Genomic DNA, 23,408 nt, shown 5'->3' on the forward strand with positions numbered 1-23,408 from the left:
TTTCTGATAGAAATGTAAGTGCAGCGTAGTTCTAGCGGGAAGACTAGCAGCTGTACATCATTGCACCATGAGCTAGGTAACTCCTAGCCAATCATATGTAAGCCAATGCTTTAAAAGTCTGCTCACAATCTATCACATCGCTGTTTCAGTGTGCTAACACGGCAACCTCCACCACCCCACCACCACCAGTTGAGTCCCGTCCTGCATGGGGGTAGGCTCCTCGCCCCTGCCTTCTATCTCCGGCAGGATATGACGGTTCCGAGTACAACTTCTTCGGACCGCCAGACAGGGCTTACGCCAAAGAGAGACATTACATTTCTGTTTTAAATTAATCAAATAAATGTCATCTTAAATTTCACTCAATTCTGCGAGTCTTCCTGATAGAAATGAAACCTTTTTAAGTGTTACCAAAATTATATTAAAATTACATTAATTGTGAATTGCTAACATTTATTTGTATTGAAAACCGTTATTAATAGTTCTGTTGTCAATATCAAAAGGTCATTGTGACATAATGGCAACCAAAAACCATGAGAGCATCACACACAGCAGAGATCGTAACCGCGACCAGCTTCAGTAAATGGTTTATCACTCTCTTGTGGTCTACCAACATTATTTCACCAGACTGTTAAACAGAGGCCAGTAGGAATTTAGGAGTGAATTGGAAAGCCACCAACTGGGCTTCTGATTTAAATGTCGGCTAATGTTAATATATCGATGCCTCAAAAATATATTGATAAATTAACGTGCCGATCAGTAAATGATATATCGATATTTTATGGCAAAAGAACCCTGACCCTTTTCACACGTCCGTGTGCCGCGAAACCATCATAGTTGGCTAAACTTGAATGCTGGTAAATGGGGGACCACAGCAAATTACATTTTTGCTTACTCATTGGCTCCAACAGTAAAAGAAAATATCAACGACTATGCTTTCACAGCTTTGCAAAAGAGGATAAAAATATACAGCGCTGGATAACATCAGTAAGCAGAAAGAAATAGTTACTCCCTCAGCAGCTGTGTTAGAAGCCTCATCGCATCTGTGGTAACTGATTTTTTAAAACATATTCCAGAGTAATATAATACAAATTGCAATGTTATAAATTTACACTAAATATTTAAAAAATTGGAAATATAAAAAAGTTTGCTACATTTTCGTTGTTAAAGAAGGCAAAACACATCATAACAGGTCTGTGAAAAGGGGCCATTGTGCTAATGGGTGAACCTGCAGCACTTCGCCTTCACAATGCAAGTGAACCGCACCGCAACCGCTGAAAACAGTGTATCCGCACATGAATACAGAACTGTGTGTCACCCCTTGAGTGTTTTGCCGTCTTACAGGGGGTCCCCCGACATCTGGGGCCTCATGCAATTGCGTGGTGGTTAACACTGCTACTGGCCAGGTTTAAAGATAGATAGCCTCTGGAAGGGTAGAATATGTGTGATGAAGGACTAAATTAAATCCATTTGAAATACTATTTAAAAATGGCAGACTGTTTAAAATAAAGCTTGAGGAGAGCCAAGAGAACAGATCTTAAAACTAACTCTAAAAGAAGAGCAGATCTCCTTCAAGCACTACCACACTGAATTCTCAAAAGAGAATGTTTTTTTTTTTTTTTATAAAAACGAAACCCAAAAGAACAAAGGGAAGAGTCTCTCCTTCTTTGCCTTAGACATACACTTCTGTTAAATACTGTCACACAGCAAAATTTTAAGATTGAAATTCTCATGCTCTCCTTATTTCTCCTTCCCTGGAGAGCCACAGACTGAGGGTTTTTAAAGGTTTCTCTGGTGACTGTAACACCCATATTCATTAATTAGCCCAACCCACATCATTTAACCCATAATAGGGTAGTAGATCGCAAACAGCACCAGAAAGGGGTGAAAGAGAGAGATATAAAAACATATTCCAAGACTGGGCAAAGTTGTAAAAAATACAAATGAAGCCTCTTAAAGAGTATTCCTAGTCTGTTCTAAGCGGATGACCGTGATTTTGCAAAGTACAGTAGGATGTGTTCCTGGTTCAACATAATAGCTCTAAAATTGGGCAGCACTGGCTCAGTGGTTAAGGCTCTGGGTTATTAATCAGAAGGTTGGGGGTTCAAACCCCAGCACTGTGAATGTGCCACTGTTGGGCCCTTGAGCAAGGCCCTTGACCCTATCTACTCCAAGGGAGCCATATCATGGCTGACCCTGTGCTCTGACCCCAGCTTAGCTGGGATATGTGAAAAAAGCATTTCACTGTATATGTGCAAAATGTATGATAAATAAATAAAAATATTAAAACCATGTCAGTGCACAGTAGCATAAATGATCTTTTTGGATTTTAATGATAAAAATGTGACTCAAGCAGTACATAAATGTAGGAAAAATGTGTTTTATACAAAATGATATCTATACAATAGTACTATACTGTATTATGACACTATACTTATGAAATTAAATTGAACCTATAGGCTTCACTCTAATTACCAAAGAACATATACAGTATCTCTGTGGTAATTAGGCCTACATTGTTTGAATGAGATCAGGTCAGTTTTTGTTTGTGTTAAACAACACAGTAACATAATGCTAATCATATTCTGGGCACAGTGGGTAGTAACTGCTCTTCCTCTCTCATCTCCATCATCTTCTCTTTTTCTTTTTCTCTCAGTCTCATCTTGTCCCCTGTTGCTTCCCTTCCCAAAGCTGAGCTTTAATTGATGCAGTCTTTTCATTTTCGTATGTGTCAGTAAAGAAAGTAAACACAGGATAAATTGATATTTATTTGCAAATGTTACCGGCCTCTGCTAGGATAATCTTGCAATGAAAATAAAAATATATAGTGGTGCCTCATCATTTTAACATGCATTCAACCCTACACAATCTGATATGAAAGAAAAGCATATCATTATCAGTCTGTTTTCCTAGTTACCTCATAACGCTTCGGCGGATTAAGGTGCCTGCCCTGCCCAATTTGTTGACATAGTCCACCACAGTGGAGTGCAAAGCCTGCCCCCAGCCGATTTCATTGGTCAACTCAAGCAAGCAGTTACCTGAGAAGGTCAGTTATCTTTGCGGCACCAAAAAGTTATTATTAGGCAATTATTTTATGACTTTTAATATACACCTCTGGAAAAAATACAGAGGTCCGGACCTCGGTGACCTCAATGGTGGATACGGCCATGCTGCTAAGGGAGCGACATAAAATTTGGCCTATTTCTCTTTTCTTACTGCTTTTATCCAACACTCTATATTTTATCCACAGTGTACTCTCGATTTAATGCCGAATAACATTCCAATTTGTGTTGATTGTCCAATGCGTTATGTATTTTTCCCTTTTCTTTGTGTATAATTTGGTTAGGCCGAATGTTTGTGAGTGTGCAGTTGTCCTGAGACTGGCTGATCTCCTCAGGTGTGACTTCAGTCAGTCTCAGGACAAGCTGGCATAGGACACTCTTCACTAAGCTCAGCTCTTGGTACTTAAGGGCTTTATAATGGTATGTGTTGAGGTCACTTGTTTTTAGGTGTTTACAGAATTTGATGGCTCTTTTTTGAATGTTCAAAAAGAGAGGGTATTGGCCTAATTCTGCCCTGCATCCATTATTTGGGGCTTTTCTTTGGACATAAATGATTCTTTTACAAAATTCCACATGCAGAGTTTCAATGGGAAGTTTTTCTCAATTTAAATAGTCAGATTTCACAGGTGGACCCCTCACCTCACTGCCATATAATGCCATTGGTTCGATGACTGATTTGAATATTTTGAGCCAGATCCTAATTGGAATATCAATTTTAATCGATTTTTTAATGGCATAAAAAGCCCTTTGTGCTTTCTCTTCACAGCCAAAGCAAAATTACCTGTAGAACTGATTTTTAGGCCGAGGTAAGTGTATGTTTTTGTGATTTCAATGTTTCTGTTTGATAACGAAAATATGTTTGTTAGTCCCTGAGCTTTTGGAAGATCATGACGTTTGTTTTTTGATGGTTGACTGTCAGGGCCCAGGTCTGACAGTAACTCTCCAGTAATGCCAGGCTCTGTTGCAGCCCCTCTTTAGTGGGCGACAGGAGAACCAGGTCATCTGCGTAGAGGAGACACTATATCTCGATATCATGTAGAGTGAGACCTTGAACGGGAGATTGTTCAATAATTTTACCAACTGATTGATATATATGTTGAATAGGGTGGGGCTTAAACTGCATCCCTGTCTCACTCCTCGCCGCTGAAGGAAAAATTTGGTTCTTTTGTTGCCAATTTTAACAGCCCATTGACTGGCTGTGTACATTGATTTAATCACATCATAAGCTTTTCTCCCTACACCGCTGTCAATAAGTTTAAAGTATAATCCTTCGTGCCAGATTGAATCAAATGCTTTCTTAAAATATACAGATTTGGCTTTTATTTTTATGTACATATTTATCAATTAGGGTCTGTAGGGTGAAAATGTCAGATGTGCGACAGTTTGGGAGAAATCCAATTTGACATTTATTCAAGGCATTGTGCTTCATAAGGAAGTCTAAAAGTCTGATGTTGTTAGGGTCTAATTTATCACCACTCTTATAAATGGGACTGATGAGTCCTTGATTCCAGATCTCAGGGAAATAACCCACACTCAGCACAAAATTTAACAGTTTTAGAGTAGCCAGTTTGAAGTTGTGATCCATGTGTTTCAGCATTTCATTGAGAATGCCATCTATACCACATGCTTTTTTGGACTCTAGGACACTGATTTTTTTCTTCCAATTTTTTCATTGTGATTTGAAAATCTAATGGGTTTTGGTATTCTTTAATGGATTTTTCTAACTCTTCTAATTTTTTAATAATGTCACTTTGATCATGATTTTGCGTAGTGCTATATAGATCTTGGAAATTATTTTTCCACAGCTCTCCATCTTGTATTGCCAGTTCTTCATTTGATTTATATAGTGATTTCCATTTATCCCAGAATTTGTTTGAGTTTACTAATTCTTCAATTTCTTGAAGCTGGCTCTGTAAAAACTGTTCTTTTTTCTTCTGAGTGTGGATTTATATTGTTTTAGTGCCTCACAGTAACGGAGGCGTAGGCCTTGATTGTCTGGTTGTCTGTGTTTTTGGTTGGATAAGTTTCGGAGGTTCATCCTCAGAGTCTTACAGTCTGAATCAAACCATTTGTCTGTGTCTAATTTATTTTTCTTAGGTTTGATTAGTGCCAAATTGCTCCTTTGTGCAGTTTTGTAGAAAATGGTATTTAGATCTTTTACTGCCTGATTTATGCCATCTTCATTTTTAGCGTATTTCTGTATTTGGAAAGAAAGTATGAGAGATTGTATTTCTGTAAGTGTAATTGCATTTGTGTAGTCATTTATACTGTTATCTGTCCATTTAAATGATAGCGTTCTGCTCATTGTGTGTGGTGTTCTGATTGTTGTTTTGGTTGTTCATTCAGACTGTTTGACATATAAGGTAATTTGGCTGTGATCTGAGAAAGCTGTTAATGGTTTGACTGTGAATGCTCTCAAAGAAGAAAGGTCCAAATCTGTTATTGCATAGTCTACCGTGCTGCTACCAAGGGCCGAGCTGTAGGTGTATCGTCCAAAAGAGTCTCCCCTTATCTATCTATCTATCTGTCCATCCGTCCGCCCGTCCATGCGTCCGTCCGTCTGTCGTTCAAAAAACTATACACATAGTTTTTGGACGTTTTATAATAGTTTTTTTTTTTTTGTCTGTCTAACGTTTTATCCGCCTTGTTGTCTCTTACATTCTCTCTGTTTGTCTGTCTGACTGTTGGGCATGTACAACCTTCAAACTTTTAGCTTTTATAACTATTTTAAACTTTCAGGCCACGCTTTTTCAAGCCAACATCAAAGGTTGTCTTGACACTTTACCTATCTAGTTTAATTTGAGTCTCAGCTCTAGACAACTCAACTGTCTCTCAACTGTCTTCTGTATCTCTTAAACATTGTATAAATTCATGAGATTGTTATTCAATGTAATCACAATGAACATTAATTTCTTAGTACTGCAGTTAAGGCACCTTTTTTTATAATTCTGTGCTTATTTTTCTAAACTCCTGTTTACAGAAATAACATTTTTACACTGAAGTGCTCAAGCATGTCGTGGAATAACAGTGAAGATAATCTCACTGTATTACGGAAGACCTGTCAGCAGATTACCGTGTGAAATCTTTCCTATTGTGCGTTAATGGTGGGGCTTTGCAATGACGTCACATCCCCCACTGACGAGAGAGCAGGGATTTGTCCTTTTCCTTGGCTAAGCCTCATTATTACACACACTCACATTCTCAGACATCCCTGTCATGTCTCTCCAGCCCACATAAATTGGGACTTTACTTCTGTATCTTTATAATTACTGGAAGAACCTTTCTAGTTTCCCAGTGGCCATTCCTAAGCCAGACATTTACAAACACTACTGCTGTACATACAAATACAATATATGAACTGTGCCTTGTGTCTCTCAGTTCTCTTTATTTCTATCACTGTTTCTCTGAGGCATTGTGTGTGTGTGTGTTAGAGTGCGCATGTGTGTGTTGAGAGGGCGTATGTGTGAAGAGGGAGTCATGTTCTGTCATCAGTGTGGCAGGGATATGAAATGTCAGTGCTAGGCTGTTGGAGATATCTCCCCCACAGTCACAACACACGCACAGCTGAGCTCTCCAGTGGTTAACGCTCACACTGGATCTGTAGCACACAGATCAGAGCATGTGAATCAGCCATTTACATCCTAGTGATCCGACAGGAAGCATATTCTAACACAGCACTGCTTATATGGTCACTTGCTTATGGGGCAATGCGAGCACGACAGCAGCTGCCAGTTTGTTACTGGGAGTCTCTAAATGTGTGGATGCCATTGTAAAGACACTTCCGACCATTTACAGAATCAGCTTTCAGAACAGATTTTTAATTATTGTTTTAAAAAGCGATGTTGATTGATATTTATACTTATAAAACAGATACGTCTCTAAATTCTAATTGAATGAGCCATGCATTTTAAAGCAAAGGTGCTGTGAGCGATTTTAGCTGTTCTAGAACGTCCACGAGACTGAGCCATTAAATTAGACATGCCCCTTCTTTCCAAAACACCACCCTACAAAGACAGCGTTAAGACCGTCACCAAAAAGTAGAGCATCTTCTCACAGTTTTCAAAAACAACAGTAGCAAAATAGCGCCCTCAACTGACACTGTTATGAATCTGAATATGGCATTAAACCTGAATGTTCCGCTTCAACTACTACAATTTGAGAATGTGCAAAATTATTGACAGGCAGAAAGCACATCAAAGTCTTCTGATTAGCTGATCAAAGAACATGCTATCACATTTTGTTTGCTTTTTACACAGTCTAGTGCTGTCACAAAGATATCTCAGGACACTTATTTCAGTGATATCTTTTAGGGAGAAACATTTTCTGTATATCATAACAAATTATTATTTATTTATTTATTTATTTATTTTTTTGCTCACAGCACCTTTAAAGGGACAGTTCACCAAAAACAAATTCCTTACATGCATGGCTTTCTTTTATTCTGTGGAACACAAAAGGAGATGTTAGGCAGAATGTTAGCCTCAGTAACCATTCATTTTTATTGTATGGAAAGAAGATGCAATGAAAGTGAATAGTGACTGAGGCTAACATTTTGACTAGCACCTCCTTTGTGTTCCACAGAATAAAAGAAAGTCATACTGGTTTGAAACAACTTGTGGGTGAGTAAATTATGACAGAATTTGCATTTTTGGATGAACTATTCTTTTCAGGCGCTAAGTTTCTATGTTGCTTAGCATGTTACAGCCTTAAGATAATGAACTACATTATTTACTTGGTTGAAGAATTGTTTATTAAAAAAAATTTCTGATACTGATTCTGATTTACTGTTAATTTAACATTGGTATCTATTATCATATTACTGTTGTTGGCGTGTTACTCCGGTTCATGTCATTCCTTAAAACACCCCTTACCCTTGGTAAAATATTGGTGTCTTATGGCTTTTTGCTTTTTTTTATTATTAAAAAGGCCATTGGAAGTAAATGTTAAACTTCTAAATGACTTAATATGGAAACTATTAGATCACCCTGCCATGGGTTGTTTTATAAAATAGTTTGAAGAATACACTTTGTAAATACTGATAATTCCTTCTGTTCAATTACATGTCCTTGTTTTTACTCTGGTTAGGATAAACCGACCATCTGATCAAAGGATTTAGTTCACTGTACCAGAATCCGACTGACTCACATATAAGCTGCCCACTTATCCAAAATACAGGCATGATATCCATATTTATTTTCAACAGTTCTCTGAGGTGTAATTCAGCTGAAAAATCGGTCCATGAGTCATATGTCAGTGAGCATTTGCCTTCCTGTTAGAAACCATTCTGTTTGGGTTTCTCAGGTTTTGTCTTGTGTCTAGAGAGTATGTGTGATTATTTGTAATGGAACAAATGAGATCACAGCACTTGATTGTCCTGTGTGAAGATGTTAACTCATCGGATGTGAAGAAAGCTGAGTAATGCACAGTACTGAATGTTCCTGGGTTTATCCCTGACCATATGCTCTTCTACCAAAACTCCAATCTCATTAATGGTAATCTGGGGCAGTTCTAATCATAATCCTTCTGGATATGAATAGCTTAATGTATATGTATTGCATATAATGCATATTTAGAAAATTATTATTTGATATTTATTAGTGCAGCACATCTTTGCACACTTTTACAAAAGGGTTTTCTAAATTAAGTAAAAAATATTATTTACCATCACTAAATCAACCTAAATCCATTAGGTTAAAACAACAAGACTAGTTTTAAGGGTTAGATCAAGTAGTAATAGCTTGTTAAGATAGCAATTCCAAGTAATTACTTTTTACACTGTACCCTGTGGCATTGTGTGGTATTTATATGAAGGAATTTCATTAGTATTAAGCTTGTCAGGATTTTCTGTTGTTTGTTGTATTTATGTCCACCATAGTTTAACTGTGAGTGTTGAATGTCACTTGTGGCTGGATTTCGACATGCTTTGCTCATGTCTAGTCCTAATAGGGGCAGTAAATTACTGCTTGACCTATAAAGAGGAGTTATACAAGACCCACCCCACACCCTCCTATATACACACAGAACTCTGTCAGTGCAGACCTGACAAATCCACCGAACCCCACCCAACTACACTTCTGCACAGCATAACACTAAAAATGGAACAGAATGCTAGAGACACGTTTTTGAAAGTTGAAGTTCTTTTAACTTGACATGCCATCTTAAAAACAGTGCAGTGGTCAAAGACATCTATTTAGTGCTTGTTTACATAAGAAAACAATTGAAAAACAATACAGATGGATGCGAAAACATATTTGGTGTGAATGGCCCCCTTACGTCATCACACAAAATGTATGCTTTCAACAGCAAAGCAGATTGGGAAACAGATCATACCGCCCAAAGTCATGCCATTGGTTGAGTCAATGTTGCTATGTTGGGCTGGTAAGTATGTTCAAACAAACAATGTTTTGATAGTACCACAATGTTTACAATTTTTGAGGAAATCAGCCTACAGATGGCTTATTTGTAGGTGTCTCTGCATATTAAGCTGTGCTTTCACACATCACCTTTAATATAAAGGAGAAGAAAGAAATGTGGGAGAGAAAACATTAAGGGAGAAAGGAGACAGAAAAAATAAGAGATGGAAAGTAAGAGTGGCCTCTTCTCAGGATAATGGATAATATTGTATTAAAAAATTCCTAGTCATTTGTTGCATCATCAAATACGAAGCATCTGTAACCTTTAGCTCCTGAGCTCTGGGAATAAAAGCTTCTGTGGTTCTGTGCTCTGGTATGGGTAAATGAAACCAGTAGACAACATGAGGAGACAAGCCACACTTTTAAAACTGAAGGGTTAATATTATAAGTTCAACATGGCGGCTCTGGAATTGTAACTCTCGCCTTTCAAATAAAAGATATATTCACATTATAAAATGGCTTTTTAAAGGAATGGTTCACCCAAAAATGAAAATTCTCTCATTATTTGCTTACCCTGATGCCATCCCAGATGTGTTTGACGGTCTTTCTTCAGCAGAACACAAAGGAAGAATTTTTAGAAGAAGATAGAGCTCTGTCAGGTCCTTATAATGGAAATACATGGGTGCCAGCACTTTGATGGTCCAAAAGTAATATTTAGGCAGCATTAAAGTAATCCACACAACTCCAGTCGATCAATGAATGTCTTCTGAATCAAATCGATACGTTTGTGTAAAAAAAATAAATCGATAATTAAAATGTTATTAGCTTTTATAAAGTGTTCCTGCGAGAGTTCAGCCATTTCAAACAGGATTGGAGCCCTGGATTTAAGCGCTGATTTAAAGTATAAGCGTTTTAATTATCAACTTGTTTCTTACATAAACCTATCAGTAGCACTTTATTTTACAGTACTGTTCTACATTACGTACTAAATAATTACAACAACTATAGTAATTATTAGGTACAAACCCTAAACCTAATCCTAATCCAAACCTTAACCCATATTAAGTACATGTAGTTACCTAATATTACTCAGTATTTTCTTGGATAAGTACACTGTAAGTATACTGAAAGAACACATACTGTCAAATAAAGTGCAACCAACCTATCAATTCGCTTCAGAAAACATTCATTGATTGACTGAAGTGGCATGGATTACTTTTATGCTGCCTAAATGTGACTTTTGGACCATCAAAGTGCTGGCACCCATGCACTTCCATTATAAGGAACTGACAGAGCTATATCTTCTTCTAAAAATCTTCAATTGTGTAAATATTCCTTTAATGACAGAGGTCAGAGGAGAATGACCAGACTGGTCCAAGCTGACAGGAAGGTGACAGTAACTCAAATAAACATGCATTATAACAGTGCTATGCAGAAAAGCATTTCTGAACACACAACACGCCGAACATTGAGGCGGATGGGCTACAGCAGCAGAAGACCCCTCTGGGTACCACTGCTGTCAGTTTAGAACAGGAAAGTGAGGCTGCAGTGGGCACAGGCTCACCAAAACTGGACAGTAGACAATTGGAAAAACATCGCCTGGTTTGACAAATCTGGATTCCTGCTGAGGTACACAAATGGTAGGCCCACTGCCTCCTCAGTTTTCTGTTCTTGGCTGACAGAACTGGAACCCAACGTGATCTTCTGCTGTTGTAGCCCATCCGCCTCAAGGTTCGACATGTTGTGCATTATGAGATGCTATTCTTCTCACTACAATTGTACAGAGGGGTTATCTGAGTTACTGTAGCCTTTCTGTCAGCTCGAACCAGTCTGGCCTTTCTTCGTTGACCTCTCTCATCAACAAGGCATTTTCGTCCACAGAACTGCTGCTCACTGGTTGTTTTTTTGTTTTTCGCACCATTCTCTAGACACTCTAGAGACTGTTGTGTGTGAAAATTCCAGGAGATTAGCAGTTACAGAAATACTCAAACCAGCTCATCTGGCACCAACAATCATGCCACAGTCTAAATCACCGAGATACATTTTTTCCCCCATTTAGATGGCTGATGTGAAAATTAACTGAGGCTCCTGACCCATATCTGCATTATTTTATACATTACACTGCTGCCACACAATTGGCTGATTAGATAATCACATGAATAAGTAGATGTACATGTGTACCTAATAAAGTGGCCAGTGAGTGTATGTATTCAAAGACTTGAGAAATAGTTTCCTGGAGGGCATTTCCAAGATTGCTAAGAGGTCTAAAAAGAACTTAGGTGAAACCTATGATCAATGTGGTCAATGTTGATTTAGTAGTCTCTTTATTTTTAACAGAACAGATATAAGGTAGATGGGATACACTATAAAAAAATTGTTAGGTTATCTGCTTCATGTTGTACCATCTAAAATTAACTGGTTATATTTAAGTAAAAATATTTATTATTACTGAATCAACCATACTACTTTGGGTTACACCAGCTAAAGTAATATTTAAAGGTTAAATCAAGTAGAAATAGACCCTTAAAGCAACATTTGCCTGTTATCACTTTTTTCAGTGTAGAAAACAAGAGAGTTTGATCATTGTCTTTCAAGCTTTCTACAGATAGCATATTTTCCATTTTACTTTCAGCCTCTTCGTTTAACTTGCATGTGTCTGGAAATGTGTTATTTTAATAATTTCCTTTATAAATTCAAAAAGTATTATCATAAATATGGATGAGAAAATGATATTGAATATAGAGCAATTATTTACATTCCCAATAAATCTATTTGTTCTGCTGTTAAATCTAAGCAACTAAGCACAAATTTTATGCAAGCTTGCAAACATAGTGACCATTATCCTAATGAATTTCCAAAAGGGGGACAATTTATTCCTGTTGTGTCTTGTAGTTTTAATTTATTGCATTCATTGCTACTTTATTTATTTGTTGTTTTTGCAGTTGTTATCAATTTAATGTATTACACAGTCATATGAAACAATGAAAAACAGGTTGTAAATGTGGGCAGGTATTCTGTGTCTTACTGTTGTTAGGCTGGGAATTCAAATTGTTTACTTTGAAAATCTAACTAGAAACAACAAGACCTTTGAATTTTGGATGATGTGTTGAATCACAATGCAGAATCTAAATGGGCTGCACTATGCTGAACTGACCTGAATCATAGACGATGCGTTATATGTAAAGACCAAGGAGGGGTTATTCATAGAAATAACACCCTGTCTTCAGCTACCCTTAATTTAGCCCTTATTAATATCACAATGAATTCAAATGACGGTGTAGTCACCTAATTTCATAAAAAAACTAAACTAGAGGACTGCTATCATTAATAGCACAACATCCCCTCCAATACATCCCCTTAATTAAATACAGTGATGTTCTTGGCAGGAATTACATTCTAATGGAACACATTAGCAGAGGGAGTGTGAGTCAGGGCCCACTGAGGCCCTGACCAATGGGATCGAATTACCTTATTAGTGAGGTAAAATCTCACAGGTGAGAGGCCAATGAAAGGTCCTGACCCAATTCAGTCAGACCAGATCCCACAAGTCCACTTTTTAATAGCAAAGGAGAGAGATGTGAAGAGAGGCTAAAAGGGGGTGGGGGGGGGGGGTGAAGAGCAAGGCCCCTCTCCTTGCGTGCTTGAGGAATCCATCTTATTCTTGAACAGATAAAGCAGCATACTGAACAATCTCTTGATTGTGCTGTTAAGTATAGGTAAATGACAGTGTGGTTTAGATGAAAGACAGTTTATTCTCCTCTGGAATGATAGTTGTCAAAACTCATCATAGTCTGTGATGATTTACCACCAAAGCCTTGCTATTTTAATTAGCAGCAAGAAGTGTAGCACTATGTGAGGTTTCAAAGAGAAACCAGCTGCTATTACAGTTTTCTCTCTCTTTCTGATGTTCATATTATTATATTTACCACAGATATATACTCATTCCTTCTTACTGTTCTTTCTGCATCTTCCCAGCTCCCTAGTTCCTCCCTTAGGTCATTTGATTTGTGTCTCAGCTTCAGACAGCCTCAACTGTTTACCATCTATGACTCTGCATCTGTGACCTACCATCTATCTGCATATGTTTACCAATGGTTCAGCTAAGTCAATATCAGCTCAATAGGGTTACTTATCTATAGACTGGGGACAAAATTATTCCCAAAAGTTAGTTATGACAAAACCTCCTTTTCAGGACATTCAGGGATGTTCTCATTTGAAAAAAACAAAAAACAAACAAAAAAAATGTATAAGGTCCATTGACATAAATGGAAAATCCAAGATGGCGAACAAAGTGAGAGAAATTTTGATTATAAATATACTTAAAATCAATTCAATACTGAAAAGTATCGATAAAAATAGGTTAATATGATATGAAACCTGACTATTATGTGCTATGCATATTTATGCTCATTAAAGTATCACGTTGTTCTTCTTGTGTCACCTACTTTAAAATCAGTTGCGAGTCATGGGTTCCGTGCACTGTGCGTGAGAAGCGCTATTTGAACGAAGCGTGGAATTGCTACCTATGAAGAGAGTTCCAAATCATCCTCTTATGAAGCTCCATTTCAGTTTGGATGCTGCCATAAAAGACAGCTGCCTATGTAGGCAGGAGACAGCAAGGCAGTTCACTAAGTTTTGGAACAGACCAATAATATACACTGCTTAACAATGTATGGCCATGTGTGGGTTCATTAATCCCTCTAAATTAGCCCTTGACCATGACCAATTTAATTGAAGGACAGTAAAGATAACAGATTCTCTATCCCTTGATGAACTCTCTCTCTCTGTCTGGATCAATAAAGATCCTTGGTTTGTAGACACAACACTGTACTCATAAAAAGGTATGACAGCTTGGGCCAATGTATTAGAACAGATACCAAAACTCAATCCTTAGGGAAAAGCCCTAGGCTTAAAACAAGGTTTCAAACCATAGAGGCAGAGTCTCAGTTGAAATAAATGGGGCATTTTGTGGTTCAAGGGGTTTGTTGTTTTCCTATCTGTGTCAAGATAATTAGACCAATGACAGATTCTAATTTTAGTAGATTTCAAAAATGTAACAGACATTTGTGAGGCAAAGTTAAGGTGTGAGGGCTTTGAAAGTAAAAGTCTTTGACAACAACATTGAAGAGTGCTTTTAGCATCTAGCTGTTAGGGGGGAATCAGACATCTAATTAATATTGGAGTTCAATTTATGAGAATTTAGTGAGTCACAGAGCAGAACGAAGCCTAGAGCGAAAATCGCTAGACTGGAAAATAGTGTTGGAAATAAGGACGCTACAAAGAATGCTGCAGAGGCCTATCTATTCTGTCTTTGAAAGATCTAACAAGGGAGTCTTTAATGTAAAGAACTTGCGTGAATCTTATTGAGTCAGCATCCTCTTGCTGTGATGTGATAGTGGAGGATGAAAACAAGCACTCTGATTAAGGTGCTTCAGTTTGGCTGATTTCTCTCTGTCTTTCTTTCTCGGCTCTCCAGTTCCATGGATGCTTGGAGACCTGGGGGAATGCTGGGATGTAGAATGTGGATCCTCTTCATCCTTGTCCATATTACATTGGATCTGTCTCTGTGTGCACCAGTAGGCCAGGGGCTCATGCTCAAAATACTGCCCAGAACAGTGCCCTACCGGCAGCCACACCCTCTGCCCATTCGGGACATGCTCAATGGCCAGCACATGAGGACTCTGGGCACCTTGCATCGTGGTTTTTCCCCTCCTTTGCCATTACAGCTGGGGGGCACCACCTTATGGGGGCAAAGGAACCGCCGGTCTCTCCAGAAACAACAACTTTGCGCAGAGTGCAAATTGACCCCCTCCGACAAAGGGAAGTCGGTTGCATTACCAGACGGGAGTAAATCTGATTTAAATCTGCATTTATCTCGCTCACAGAGGCAGCTGAAAGGGGATGCCTATGACTCCCTGGAGGGGAGGACCACCACAGTGGCAGGATTTATTGACTGGGGCCCCACAGGGGTCGATGAGGGACTTGAAGTGGACGCAAGGGTGACCCCCAACACCACAGTCACCTCAATAACACCCTCCACCACCACAGTTGGTGTAACTAGCACTACTACGTGGAGCCCCCAAAGGACGTATGCGGTGATTACAACCACGCATCCTAAAAGGCACAGCACCACACAGCCAAGCGCTAACTCCAGAGTGACTGCCAAACCACAGAAACCTTTTGGGGACACACCAGGTAGGGCATCTGTATGAGTAATGTCATAAATGTATCGATTTAGCTTTTGTTTTAAAATCTACACTACCGGTCAAAGGTTTTGATACACGTACTCATTCTTCATTATATATATATATATATATATATATATATATATTTTTTTTTTTTTTTTTTTTTTTTTTTTCACATTTTAGAATAATAAAGTCATCAAAACTATGGAATAACATAAATGGAACTATGGGAATTATGTGGTGACTAAACAACATCCAAAATATATCAAAACTGTGTTATATTTTAGCATCTTCATAGTAGTCACCCTTTGCCTAGAATTTGTAGACATGTACTCTTGACATTTTCTCAACCAACTTCTTGAGGTATCACCCTGGGATGCATTTTAAACAGTATTGAAGGAGTTCCCATCTATGTTGGGCACTTATCGGCTGCTTTTCTTTATTATTTGGTCCAAGTCATCAATTAAAAAAAACAAAACAAACAATTAATTAAATTTTAGTTTTATAATGAAATAAATTAATATGGTGGCACAATTATATTTTTGTCTACAGAACTAATTTCAAACATTTAAGCATACGCCTTCAGATCAAAAGATTGTTAAGATCATGAGAAACATTTCAGTCAAGTGTTTCAAAACGTTTGACCGGCAGTGTATGTAATGGTTCTGCCATTGGTTCAGGCACTTTATTTTTACTAATCGGATAGCTATCTGATAATGAAAAGAACAAGTGTTAATGCCCTCCAAGACGTATTTGAGGCGGATAACAATCCAATCACTCAGACTACCTCAGAAAGCAGTATGAGACAAGACGCGACTCGGCCAAGTGTGAAATAATCTGGTTGTTCATGCCACATGTGTAAAACTTTATTCCTTCCAAATGGAACTATGTCAGAATACAGAAGTTTGGGAGCCCAAAGATGAAAAAAAAAAACTGCAATTGTCAAAGCGATCTTACCCTCCTCCAATTTTTATGGGCCAAATAAAGTACAGCAAAGTTTTGCTGCACAGCATTTGCATCATCACGGAATTTAACATTATATTTACATTACAATAGACTAGCATCTCATATAGAAATGCAAGAAAAACCTTTTTTTTTTTTCAAACAGATTTCAGAATAAACTCTCCGTTTGCCATTGGTCGAACAAACAGATAGTCAAACAGATATTACAGATAGTAGCTTTGGTTGAGCCCATGTTGTGTAGGGCTAGATTAACCACTCAAACAACAAGAGGAATGTTTGAAAGTGCCACAGAGCCCCAGTTTTTATTTTTTGGGGGGAAAGCAACCTATGAATCATTTACTTACATTTGTCTCTGCATATTAAGCTGGGATAGAAGAAAGTATTTTATCATTAAAAAATTTGATACATCAGCTTTTAGCATGCAAAGATATTTTTAGGGATTGGAACCTCAGTTGGTTTAAGGTCATGCATGAACATGGTGCAGAGGTCTTTTTGGTACTCATCACAGTGCAGTTCATCAAACACTGTGTGGGCTCTTCTTAGGAAAACTGAGGGTGGAATACATTCTCAAAGCTGTACTTGGCACATAACTGGCTGAAAACTTTCAGCAAAGAAGGTGGTTGAATTGTCGAAGAGCCAAGAGCATGCATCTAGCTACTGTTTTGGTAAAAATATTGGCATGCTCATAAAACTTTGCTATTAAATAAATCTAATTTTCAAAAACTGTTGCTCTGCTCAACATTTAAATGCAAACATGGAACAAAAACAATATGCTGGCTTTGAAAGTTTGTCAGATTGCTCAGTTGAATTGGTTAATAGGCTAATTGAGAGAAACATCAGGCTGCTGGATGGTGTTGAAGTGGAGATATGCCATCTTATGTACTTAAGTACTGTTATATTTATGATCATTGGCTGCATTTCATAATCTATATTATGTACATGACAGAGCCAGCTTCATATGTTCTAGACAGAGTAGCCAACATATATGCAACCTCAGCATCTGGAGAATATTATATTCTCTGTCCTAGAAGGATGATGATTAGTATTAGCTTTAATGTTCACCACCAGGCTGCAATTTGTCCTGGTTGGTAATGCAAAGGCCAGTCCTCCATTCCATTCAGTGCCCTCTGGGTAGATCAACTATTGTGCTCCATAAATCTGTGCAAAACAGGTGACTGTCTTGACACTGTCTACAAATTGGTTTGACACTATCTGTGTATGCTGTGCACTGAGGTCTGTTATAGTCTGCAAATTGGGTGAAAGTTTAATGCCCAATTAGGAGTATGGTACAGCCACAGACATATGATATAAAATACGACTGACATGACACTCAACATGGACTCACTGATGACTGGAGGAAAAGATGTTTTGATTTCACAATTTTATATTGCATATCTGCGGTACTGTGAAGTTATTTATCTTTACCAGTTTTGCACATTAGCATGCATAAATTACATTAGTTGAGAGGGACATTAACAATACAATCCTCCATAAATTAAACTCATGGTTAGTAATATACAAGCGAGAACAATTTTATGACTTCCCTGATTGGGCAAACGTACATACATCGATGCATGTCGAATTATATTTCAACACAAAGGTCAGCCTCCAATCAAATGTCACAGCCTCATTAAACAAAGGAATGATTAGCTAAATGAAGTCTATCTGGAGTGACGACAGCAGTGTCATAACATTTAAAGGCCAATGTGAGGCTTCCCTTAATCTCTAAATTGCTGTTCCAATAACCTCCTCCTCCCTTCCTCTTCTTCATTTCATCTGATCTTTATAAGGGCTGGGTAGGTAAATGCAGGATAGCAAAAGCAGCAAATTGACAGCTCACAATCTTTACCTGAGGTAGACCTGATGTAGTGTCTCACATTTGTAGAGCACCATTATATTATTCATGTGCAGTTAGCAGTTTAATCTCCAATTTGCTGCTAAATTAATTTGACCGGTTTGTATTTTTTTGCTCCAGTGTGTGGAAGCAAGTGTAATTGGCTCATCTAGACAATGCTGTGATGTTTTTGCATATTTTAATTATCTGGGGAATAGGAGAAATACCGGTGTTAATTGCTATTTTAATACAACTGAGGCATGAAAATTGAATAAATTGTTTAGTCCATAACTCTCTTTTAAGTCGTATTTTGCCATAAAGGAAAAAATAAATAAAAATGCTGGAAAGTCACTCATCAATGACTCAAACAATAAGCAACATCAGAATATTAAAATCTGACCAGTAAAATAATATAATGACAGTCAGTCCTGCTCTGCAGATGGAAAAATACCTCGTTGATAAGAAAATCCCCTATTTATGAAAGCCTGGAGGCTTACATTTACTCTGTTCTTTACTGTAAATATGGAAGGTGGTTAAAAAAAAAATCTAATGATTTTCATTTAATCATATAATCAAAACAAGCAAGTACAACCCCCCCCCCCCCCCCCCATACAATGTTCAAGCCGAATCTACGCCCATGGACGTGCCTTTCATATACAGTATGAATGTGTAGTGCCCTTAAGGCATGTCATAATTATCCATATCTGCAGATGTAGAACTGAACCTGTCTGATGAAATGAAATTCCAATCAAGGTGATGTCCCTACGCTTCCCCATTCAGTGAGCATCTCAGGTAAATTTAACCTCTAGCAAACACCTGCACCAGCACTAAACTGCTTCTGACATGTCGAGTAATGGGGAAAAAAAAGCCATGGGCCATGAATACAAAACTGGAGCATTAGGCATACGAGCAAGTGTCCTGCTCAGTTCATGTCAGAGCATGTGAAATGCAAGGAGATAAGTGTCACTGTTTGTTCACATGTCTCTTTTAAGTTCAGGACACCAGCAGCATTAAATAGATGCACTAGTTCTTTTTACTAATGGAGATATCTTTCAACAGAACATGTTGCTAATGGACATTTTTGTCATACTTGCTGGACCTGCAATTAATATTTTATGAGAAGTTTAGCTTTTGTTAACCTTATACAAATAAATAAATCTTTCCTGGGTGGTTGAGGGCAGGTGCATAGAACACAGTTAATGCAATGGTTGTAAAACTTTATTAAATAACACAATGTTCTGGTCAACAACGTTCGTCAGGCAAAGTTTTGTTTTTTAATAAAGTTTACACAGTAAATTACTATTTACCAGCATGTGACAACAAAACAAAATTATTTGTTTTTAACTATATTAATGATTACATATCTTTTTTGTACATGTATTGTTTACTTCTAAACAGAATGTTGATGTCCTTGTTTATTCACTGTGTTGCAAGCAATCAAAACATGAAGAATCATGACTTAACCCAAACATTCTGATGGGCTTCCCATTTTCTACCTTTAAATAGAAAGTTTATGTCCTTGTTTATTTGTGGTGTTTTAAGCAATCCAAACACAAAGAGGACTGATTGAATCGTTATTTAAACCAAACATTCTGACAATTTTCGCACATTCCCCAATTTTTTATTTTTTATTTATTTTTTATCATGAGCATCCGAGACCACACACACAGTTTAATAATGAACTGTATCTGGTTTTCTCCCAAGGAACATTGCATCGCAACTGTGTGCAATGTATCACCTACCAGCTTCTGTCCATCAGCTGAGTGCTGACTAAACTATATTTTAGATTTATATTGTTTCTGCTGGTGACAGTCTTGTCTCTGGTAGCACAATGGAGATTTTATCGCTAGAGACCACAGTGGTTCTGTTGTTTACTATTAAATTTTTGTGTATGTGCATAAGAGTGTGTTTTTATGTGTTTGTGTCCATGTATACAAACCTGTGTGATTGCTCATAAACAGAGTCCAAAATTAGCTTTTTGCCAAACCTGAGAATAATTACCTGCCATGATATATTGTGTTATATAATTGTATATATTGTGTTATATTTTATTTTTAAAAAATGGGTTCCTGTAGCGCAACTGCTAGATTATGGTGCTAGCAACAACAAGATCATGGGTTCAAATCCCAGGGAACACAAAAACTGATAAAATGTATAATTGAATGCACTGTGTCACTTTGGATAAAAGCATCTGGTAAATGTAAAATATAGTTGATCACATTGACAATGTGATTATTTTGCTGTTTTTCCTTGCATATTTGTGACAGACAGCACAGTATCACGTGATTTTGTTCCTCATGTTTTCGTTTTGGTCTCTTAAAACAGCCTAATCACACTGTAATTTTGGCAACAGTAAGTCGAACATTTTGCTGCTGAAATTGGTCTGTGCTTACCAAAATTTGAATTACTGCTCCCAGTGGCTGAAGCTGGAAGTGCTGTTGAACGTAAGGCCACATGGGCACATATCCCAAACCCCAACCCTAAACCTAATGGTCCGTGGAGTAAAAATGTAATTTTCGAATGAAAATGCAAACTCAAAATTGCACTCACCATTGTTCCAAAAGGACCAGAACCCATGTCTTGGGGGGTTGCGCATGCAATGTAATCAGTAGTGCTAGAGGGAAATGTACTCGCACTTGACTTGATGCAAAAATGTATGGGGGATGGCGTTTGTCAGTAATTTGACTGAACAGGGTTCATACTGTATTAAGGTACATGAACTTTCAGAAGACAAATGTCAATTTTTCTGTGATCATGTTACTAAATACGAGGAATATTCTACATATCTGTGTCCACATGGAGATCTGAAAAAAAAAAAAAAAAAACATCTGATGAAGATTTTTAGCTTACAACGGGGCTAAAGGCCCCACTGGGTAAAAGGCTCCTTTGATTTTATTTTCACCCAAAACACTAAATAGCAACAAAGATGTAAGGGAGTTAGAGTGAAAGGAGAACACAGGGAAGCAGGTTTTCCAGGCTCAGGTAAGACTTTTAATCAGCCACCTCAGTGCTTTACAAACTCATCAGCTTCACAGACACATAGCAACTTCAACACATCAGCTTCACAGGCACGTAGTAACTTCAACACATCAGCTTCACAGGCGTGAAGTAACTTAAGCACATCAGCTTCACAGGCACGTAGTAACTTCAACTCATTAGCTTCACATACATAACAGAATAAATGTAACAGCTTCAGGAGCACCTTGGCCTTCCTTGTGCCAGACTCTCTCTCTCTCTCTCTTCTGCTGGTGGCGTGGCTGCTTATATGCCTCTCTCCCCATGCTCACTGGAATTAGAAACAGGTGTTAAACATAATCTAGCTCAGGTGCAAGGAGTGTCTCGCCATCAAGTGGGTGGTCCTCACTCTCCGGTACTACCTGTTGGGGTGGGCCTTCACCCTCTGCTCGGATCACGCCCCACTCCAGTGGCTCCACCGCATGAAAGATACCAACATGTGGATCACCCATTGGTATCTGGCTCTTCAGCCATTTAAGTTCAAGGTGGTCCACAGACCGGGAGCATAGATGGCTGTCGCTGATTTCCTCTCCAGAAATGGGGGTGGGGAGGGAGTGGTAGACAGGCCGGATGCCTCCCTGGCCTGAGTCGGGCAGTGGGGATATGTGGCAGCAGGGGTGTGGTCAAGTGTCCGTCCTGAGAGATTTTCCACAGTGCTGTACTTAGTCTCCCTCAGCAGGAGCTTACGGATAATGTACAGCACTGGGCGCTTATCCCCCTCCACCACCTGCGAGAGTACGGCCCCCAGCCCTCTGTCTGAAGCGTCCGTCTGCAAGACAAAAGGGAGAGAGAAATCAGGTGAATGTAAAAGTGTCCCCCCAAAAAGTGCGGCTTTCACTTGCGGTCTTGTCAATTTGTTGACACTGCTCCGTCCACTGGACCAGGTCTGGAGCTCCCTTTTTTAGTGAGATCAGTCAGCGGGCTGGTGACGTCTGAATAATTAGGCACAAATCTCCTATAATAGCCAGCCAGCCCCAGGAACTGTCTCACCCCCTTTTTGATCTTGGGCCTCAGGCAGGCCACAGTTGCCGCAGTCTTGTCAATTTGGGGGCGCACCTGCCCATGGCCCAAGTGGATCCCCAGATACCATACCTCCACCCACCCAATCGCGCACTTCTTGGGGTTTGCTGTGAGTCCCGCCCGTCGCAGCAATCTCAGAAATGCCCTCAGGTGCTGCATGTGCTGCTGCCAATCATTACTGTGAATGATGATGTCATCTAAGTATGCATCGGTGTAAGCCAAATGCGGTCTGAAGATTCGGTCCATGAGACGCTGAAACGTAGCCGGGGCTCCAAACAAACCGAACGGAAGCGTCACAAATTGGTGTAATCCGAACGGTGTGGAGAAGGCTGTTTTTTCACTGGAAATTGGTGTCAAGGGGATCTGCCAATAACCCTTTGTCAAATCCAGTGTCGAATAAAATCAAGCAGTGCCCAACCGATCGAGCAACTCATCAACACGAGGCATTGGATATGCATCAAATTTAGACACCGTGTTGACTTTTCTATAATCCACACATAACCGTACAGACCCGTCGCTCTTAGGAACAAGAACAACCGGGCTGGACCAATCGTTGTAGGATTCCTCTATTACCCCCATATCGAGCATTGCATCCAATTCATCCCGGACAATTTTCTTTTTGTGCTCGGGCAATCAGTAGGGATGGCTACGTACCACCACCCCCAGCTTAGTCTCGATGTGGTGTTGGATGAGGTTCGTGCGACCTGGTAGAGGGGAAAATACATCTGCGAATTCTTGTTGTAGTTTGGCAACCTCTGTGAGTTGGTACGGTGTGAGGTGGTCTCCGCAAGTGACCGGGGTGAAATTATTGTGTTTCGTATTCACCTCCGGCCCGAGCTCCGCTCTCTCTGGAACTACCGTAGCCAGCATCATAGGGACCACCTCCCTCCATAATTTCAGGAGGTTAAGATGATAAATTTGACGTGAACCCCCTCTATCGGTCCGCTTTACTTCATAATCGAGATCCCCCACACGTCGT

At 38.9% G+C, this 23,408-nt stretch overlaps 1 protein-coding gene across 1 annotated transcript in view; it reads left to right on the forward strand.

The window, feature by feature from the left end:
- The window catches only part of LOC127414860 (adherens junction-associated protein 1-like), an 83,147-nt gene that overhangs the window by 26,988 nt on the left and 32,751 nt on the right, over positions 1 to 23,408 (forward strand). The window contains exon 2 of the mRNA XM_051653213.1: positions 14,889 to 15,607. Coding sequence (XP_051509173.1) covers positions 14,889 to 15,607 — 719 coding nt within the window. The remainder of the gene's footprint in view (positions 1 to 14,888; positions 15,608 to 23,408) is intronic.

The sequence above is a fragment of the Myxocyprinus asiaticus genome, chromosome 24 (assembly GCF_019703515.2).
Source record: "Myxocyprinus asiaticus isolate MX2 ecotype Aquarium Trade chromosome 24, UBuf_Myxa_2, whole genome shotgun sequence".
NCBI lineage: Eukaryota > Metazoa > Chordata > Actinopteri > Cypriniformes > Catostomidae > Myxocyprinus > Myxocyprinus asiaticus.